This window comes from Hippocampus guttulatus, chromosome 12 (genome assembly GCF_054856545.1).
Source record: "Hippocampus guttulatus isolate MCC_2025c chromosome 12, RoL_Hgut_1.0, whole genome shotgun sequence".
NCBI classification, from domain to species: domain Eukaryota; kingdom Metazoa; phylum Chordata; class Actinopteri; order Syngnathiformes; family Syngnathidae; genus Hippocampus; species Hippocampus guttulatus.
The window spans coordinates 11488063-11495501 of record NC_141272.1 but is presented as its reverse complement, the minus strand read 5'-3'; the positions used below and the strand labels follow the sequence as shown (position 1 = coordinate 11495501).

Below are 7439 nucleotides of genomic sequence, written 5' to 3'. Positions count from 1 at the left end.
AAGGCAATTAATCAGCATACAAATGGATCAAGTCTCAAAGCAACAACACAAATGAAAAAATATATCGGGAAGCATTTCGGGTGTTTTTTTTTTTTTTTTTACTTCCAAATTGTTTTTAAAATACCTTGAAAGTGGTCAGTGAGAGCAGCGCGTAAATTTTCAGGTCTTTTTTTTTTACTGATGGTACATTGAAAGGTAATAAACAGTTTCCCCCTTGCGCTTTTATATTGATTTTTAGCAGTCAAGTTATTTTTACATTCTTGAGTCGGTGCCATTACACTCAAATACTGGAATACTTCTTGTCTGGTAACTTTAGACAAGACGCAGGTATAATTCCTAACAAATGAAAAGCATTCATCAACCAATGTTGTTTTGCAATTGACCAACATGAGTACAATTAATCCCCCCACAATTTTCACTCCACTATTTCTGGCAACAATGCACGCGCATGTGCAATGAAAAGTCAAATGGATTCCGACATCATTTTATGAAGGAAAATAATGCAACATTTCAACGGCAGAGTACATGATGTCAATGCAAAATATGAGGACTGTGCTAAGATGCAGGGAGATTTCATTTTTTGGCACTATGTTTGTAACATATAACTTTCATAATAATAGGATCAAGAATTATAAGGAACGTTCCACACCCGATATCGTGTCTTGTTGAAATTAGCCCATTTGAATTTTATCGATACATCTCTGGTCCAATGGCAAGTGTGGATTTCATTTCCTTGGTGGAGCTCTGGGGCATTGAAAGGGCTGGACCAGCGCCTACCCGTAAAAACTCAAAAAAACAAAAAAAAAAAGACAATCTCTCATGGAGGCAGTACTTCCTGTACAACGCTGTGTGTATGCGGGACACGGACACAACACTCACTGCTAACGCAGCGTCGTCAATTTCGCTGAGCAATCAACTTTGTGCCGCTTATCAGAAACTAACATATATCGATATCGAATATATCTTATCAGCGTTGCTAGTACTGCACAAGTAGTTCTCCCCCCCCCTCTTCCTGGTGCTCACCGGCCGTGCCTGCGAGGTGCTTGTAAAGGGGCCTCGTGTGGCCGCACTAGAGAACGGATGTGTGGCCCTTGGGGGCCCGCGGGTGGAGCGCAACACTGATCACGCCAGACAGGCCGGCACGGCTGCATAAGATCATCAGCGCCCGCCAGCGTAGTGAATCGCCTCTGCGGCACTTTCACACAACCCCTGACCTCCGGTGTGACCTCTGGGGTCATGATTAAGGTCGTGGGTCAGCGAGGGTCTCTGTACCCCCCCCCCCTCTCTGTAGCCCCGCCGTTACTCGCCCGTCTTCATCGCTTTCGCTGTCGCTCAGACTCCCACACCAGGCGCGACCAATTGAGACATCCTGTCCCCCGAGAACACGAAAAGAGAAAATCAATAGGGAAGATGAGTGATGACCTGGGGGTCCCGTCGTAAAAGACTACCGTGCTCTCTGTGGACTACTTGATTCCTGGAAAAAGCGGGAAAAAGCTATCACCTTACTGTATTTTTTTTCGTAGCTCACTGTCCCGGTGGCCCTCAACAGTGATGCTGGTAATGGGTTAATAATAACTTATGTGTTACTTATAATGGCTGCTATTTTGAGTAACTGGTAATCTAACACTTTACGATATCTATGTAGTAGCAGAGGTGTGGTGGCCATCGGAAATTCGGGGAGTTTCCCAAACAGCTGGTCAATTCTTGTTGATCAAATCGAGTAATCACTAAAATAAGCTACTTTTAAAATCAAGTAATTTGGAAAGTAAGCACTTTTTTAAAAACGTTCTTCAAGTTACTTTTTCAAGGTATCTGTGGCAACAACGGTCCCTAACCACTGGTCCGTGACTCAATACCAGTGTCGACGCCATTTGCTACCAGGCTGCAAAGAAGGAGAAGTTTTTGCTGGTGTTTTTTTTTTTTAAAGAGGATATTTGTCCTGATTGGGAATGTAGCTTGGATAACCTGTTATGTTCTGACACACTAGCTTTATGACGATGGCGAAAACTACGAAAGAAGTGACACACACCGGAATTGTGTCATCCCATAAAAATACCACAAGATGGCACACCCTTTTCTGTTACACAAAGCGACGGCCTGACGAACTGAAGCTCCTCCAATCAGTTCAACATAGATGCTTGACGCCGAGATGCTTGACACCGAGACGCTGAGGCACATTTTTATGAGACATGACGCGTTTTTCACTGAGCAATGAAGGATTGATCATTGCCAAAAACCTCTGAAAACATCCACAATGTCCTCATAAACATCCGTTTCTTATTCTTTGTGGCCATGCGCTTCTTCCTTGACAATCATGCCATGTTTTTGTGGTTCAATTTAAAATTAAACAAACAAATAAACAAAGAAAAAAAAAACAAGACAGAACAGTAATGTGGAGTTGCAAAATCCAAAACAGGGTCACGGTTTTTCTGTTGAAGTGCGTCGTGATAACGTTTTGACAAACAGGAAGTGGCCATTGACATTGCAGGCGAGCTTCAAACGACGAAAAAAATAGACGAACGTGCTACTGGTGCAACTTGACTTACTGCCCGTTTCCTGCAACAATAGCGGATTCCGAAACTCTGAAAGGAGACCGCACAACGCCATCGCACGTCACTCCCAGACCACGCTAACCTTGGCTGCTTCTGCGGCGAGACATACATGTGTTAATAATACTGGGGAGCAGACTGCTGTTGTTTCTCGCCAGCCCCAGATAAACATCAGATGAAGAATCATCTGAAAATAGAATGGTTCTGCTGAAAGGGGAGGGGAGGGGGGAATAAATAATGCAAAAAGAATACAAAACCTCTTACGGGTTTAGCTGATCTCAGACACAGCAGACATGCACAGTTGTTCTGATGTTTTGTTTTTTTTAAACCCCACACTGAGTAAAAGTGAATGGATGTCACAGGAAGGAGGACCCAGTGGAGTCGCACATGCTCTTTGCTTCATCTCCTCCCACCGCTCCATGTTTTACGCTTCTATCCAGGATTCATGACAAACTTAAAGGGGAGGGAACGGGATTGGAGATGGTGGGGGAAGGTGGGGGGTGATGTCCAAAGACACACACAGCGTGCTTTTTCCTGCCAGATTTGGGGGCTTCCAAACGCAGATGTTTTGGCATTTTCACACCATCAGTACAACAACCTCACATGTGGAACTACTTTTTCTTTCTGGCCTCTTAATTCAAACCAAGTTTTTATGTTTGGATTTGTTTTCCAGAACTGAATAAAACATCGCACATTTCAAAGTGTGGCGGCAAAACATGCCTAATTCAAAGCTCAGAATATTTATTTATTGGCAAAATTAATAATGCATGCTTTCCCTACCCCCACCCCCAATATAATCCCACAGTGTCACTTCACTGAAAAACTGCACCAGGTTGGTGGCTCATTGAGGCCAAGTCGGAGAAATCCGTCCACAGCACAGCTTTGTGTATGGAGACACCCAGTGGTAGACAAACTGTACTATTAGAGGACAAGCCATTCGCGATTAAGGTCATTTTGTTTCAGAAAGAGTCGATTTTTTAAAACAAATATATGCACAAGTTGTTTTTTTAAATGTCAATATTAAATACAGTATATAAAATTATAGTAAATATTTTTTTTAAAGCTTGGAAATACATAAACATGTGAATGTATGATGTTTTAAAATGTAAATATATAATGCTACATGTTTATGAAACATTCAATGTTTATAAAGACATTAGTAAAATATGCACGTTTTATATCAGACATATGGACTACACATACATAACTTTGAATCTGTTGATTCCAGATTTGCAATGATTGCTGTGAATCTGAACATTTATTATGAGGGTAATGATAATATCTCTATTCGGGGGATCTTTATTTTTGTGCTCAATTTCAACATTAGGGCTGCCCAAATACAGTATTGGAAAAAGATGTGGTATTGTGATATGTGGATTGAATGTTAGAATTTCTTAAGGAAGTGACATTTATATTTACTATTTTTTTGTAATGCAGCAAAATAAGCAGGCTCAATGTGCTCTAATCTAATTAATTGTAATGACATTTTTAGTGATTTAGTGTTAGTTCTAGTGGTGTTCGACTGGCTGGCGGTGCACATTTCACAGTGCATCTGATTGGGCAGTCAGATAAAACCACATAATGCCATGAAACTATTAATTCTAAGACTGTCACTCTTGATTATTTTTGGAATTGCTCATTCTACTAATTATTCCACCGATTAATCAAAAAATGGCGAACATGTTTTTGCATTATAGTGTATTGCAATTTTTTTCCTGATTACTGTTCATAAACCAATTATTGTTATTTATTTGGTATTGTTTAGTGATGGAAAAAAATAACTAAGAAACAATTAAGCAATGTCAGATGAGAGGGATTGACGTACTCGCCAACCTTTTCAAAACGGATTCTTTTACTCAACAATTGTGAACCTGATGAATTTGGGAAATCCCTACTTTCAAAGATAGATCCATACATAAATAACACAATATTTTAACCTCTTTCATGCAATCATTTTGTGTGTTAAATCAACAAAATAAAGCTGACGTCAAAATCTCAAATAGGGGTCAAATAAGGGTTTCATTTATGAATGCCATTGTAGAAATTGGGCTAAAAATAATAGTAATCCCGTTTAATGGATTAAAAAATTCGGGCACAGTGGGGGGGGGGGGTCCCTCCTGTACACTGAACCTTTGCTTAAACTCAAAGGTACAATCTAAGTGTACCTGATAAACGTGTCATAAAAAGTTACTTATTTCCTGAGCTGCCGTGGAGATGTTTACTCAGTTTCCAAGTGCCAGGGAGGCCGTGTGGACGTCACAGAAGGCTCATTGACAGGCACCAGGAACCCGCCAGCACCCTGCCACGTCCAAGTGTCGGCGTCTCGATTGGACCAATGCGAGCCGGATTAAAGCTTTTCAAGGCTTAAGGCTGCCATGAAGACTCCAAGGTGCGCTGGTGATCGGGGGTGAAGGGCACCTATGGGAGTTTGGGCTCGACGGACCCGCGCATGCTCCAAGAGGCGCACCGATTCGTGCAAATGTGATTGCCACTTCCTTACCGCGGGCCTAGTGGCTGCCGTCTTCCTCGTCCTCCTGGGATTTTCTTTGCCCCACTTACCGGAGCCGCTCGCGCTAGAGCCGGCAACGACAGCTCCCGAGGTGACGCTCTTGATTTGGACTCATCCGTTCGGGCGGAAGCGGCCACTTCCGGATTGTTTGGCACGCTACGGCGTTGACGGCTGCGTGCTGACTGACGACAGGTTCGAGTACGCGCGCGCCGACGGCGTGCTCGTGCACCACCGCGATGTTGCTGCGGGAACCGCCGAGCTGCCGCCGGAAGTGGGCCGGCCGTCGGGGCAGAAGTGGATATGGCTGAACTATGAGTCGCCCTCGCACACGCCAGACCTGTGGCGACTGGAGGGCCGCTTCAACCTCACCATGAGCTACCGCGCCGACTCTGACATCTTCCTCCCGTACGGCTACCTGGTCCACAAGCATGGCGGCGGGCAGCCGCTCTCAGAACCTTCGAGAACTTCTCGTCCTGGATTGGTCGCATGGGTGGTGAGCAACTGGGTGGATTCGCAGGCCCGCGTGGCCTTCTACTACCAGCTCAGCCAGTACATCCAGGTGGACGTGTTTGGCCGAGCTGGACACAGCCTTCCGGAAGGCCTCGGAAGCGTGGTGCGTCTGGTAAAGCACTACCACTTCTATTTAGCCCTGGAGAACTCGCAACATACAGATTACATCACAGAGAAGCTGTGGAACGCTGTGCTGGCCGGAGCCGTGCCCGTGGTCCTGGGTCCTGCCCGGAAGAATTACGAGCGCTTCCTGCCGCCCGAGGCCTTCATCCACGTGGATGACTTCCCCTCGGTCAAAGCTCTGGCTCTGTACCTGCTGGCGCTTAGGCGGGACCCGGCACGGTTGCTGGGGCACCTGCGCTGGAGAACGGGCTTTGGACTGCGCCAGCCCGCCTTCTGGGGAGAACACTACTGCACCGCCTGCAGGGCACTAAGGAAGAACATGGGACGCACCCACGTGGTCCGTGACTTGACTCGATGGTTTGAGTCCTGAGGAGTGGACTGCCAGCAAACATTAAACAAAACCCCCGCTACTTTCAGGGGACTGGGATAGAGCCCTGCAGCCAATTTGGAAAAACTACCAGTAATTGACACAGTTCTAATTGTAAACTATAATTGTACCACAAACTGAATTCACAACACGTCAACATAATTTCAAACTCATCTTGGAACTTTACCCTTACAAATAAATTACAGTCGATGTGAATTTGAACTAATGCAGTCCATTATTAGTAATACCTGGAACCTTGATCAGCAGCCCTTATGTATACCCACCCTCATTTGTAGTTGAGTAAATAAACACCCAAGGCCACTCACTATTTGAGGAAATGTGGTGATTACATTACACACAATGTTTAAAGGCGAACAACAATTTCCTGTCATGCAGGTTATTAACACAGATGTCTTAATAAGGCTCATCAGAGACAACAAACATACAAGGGCAGTTATGTATTATTGTCATCCTGTATACTGTCGTCGGGCCTCCCTCGCTATCCTTTCATCTGTGCTTTTTGCCCATACGTCTCCCAACCCCCCACCAATCAAACCCCCACCCCGTTCCCCTTCCCTTTCTTCTTGTTTTTCCTGTCTACTGAACAGAGACATGTTGATATGAGACCCTGCTTGCCCGGCCACAAGGGAGCAAGTCTCTGGTGCCTTTTGATCAGCTGCAAGATCAGACATGTCGCCCCACCCCTCCTGCCCCCATGTACACTCCAGCGACTGATCATGCAGTATAATGGGCAGCCGCGGACGACCCCGAAAGATGCACGCCCACGCCCGTTCCCGATACAAAGCCAATCGAAGCGGCCTGTTGTTTACCTCTGCTCGCACGCCGCGTTCGCTTGTTTTCTGGACGCCAGGGACGGTGAGCGCGTGTGACGATGTGTATGTGTGCGATTTCCCCCTTTCTTGCCCTTTTTTGTTGCCTTTGACAGTAAGATGGATGATCCTAATCACACAGGAGCCATCAGCGAGACAGAGTGGAAGGTCCATGGGCTGGCGAGACACAGTCATGGGAAACCAACCGTCAGATTGCTGCGCGGCACGCTTTTATTTGTCGCCTTTGTGCCTATGCATGGGACTTACTTGCTTTTGGCACGCATGGACAAGAATATGAAAACTCCTGTTGCGGTGGCCATGTTTGGATCATGATTCCATGTTGAATTGAATGGGAATGCCATTAATTCATTCCAGCCTCCTCCCAAAAACTGACCAAAAAAAGTTGTACCTTGTTTTAATTAGGAAAATATCACTCTATATTTCTTCATAAAATAAGAACACAATTAAATGGAATAAAAATAATTACAAATGGTTGTGCATTATGATTCATTCATCGCAACTTTTTCACCACCGGGAGGCAGTACAGGACT

General features: G+C 45.1%; 1 protein-coding gene across 3 annotated transcripts; it reads left to right on the top strand.

Moving 5' to 3' along the window:
- The first annotated feature begins 4759 nt into the window (after positions 1-4759).
- On the top strand, positions 4760-7382 carry LOC147197408 (alpha-(1,3)-fucosyltransferase 4-like). Of its 3 annotated transcripts, none has more exons than XM_086126405.1 (2): positions 4760-6934; positions 7031-7382. In XM_086126405.1, exon 1 carries the CDS (start codon positions 4970-4972, stop codon positions 6059-6061), a length of 1092 nt encoding a protein of 363 aa, XP_085982531.1. In that variant the 5' UTR covers positions 4760-4969; the 3' UTR covers positions 6062-6934; positions 7031-7382. The 3 variants fall into 3 exon arrangements, with proteins under 3 accessions (XP_085982531.1, XP_085982530.1, XP_085982532.1); XM_086126404.1 differs by having other exon boundaries at positions 7005-7382; XM_086126406.1 differs by having other exon boundaries at positions 4760-6954.
- The last annotated feature ends 57 nt before the right edge of the window (positions 7383-7439 follow it).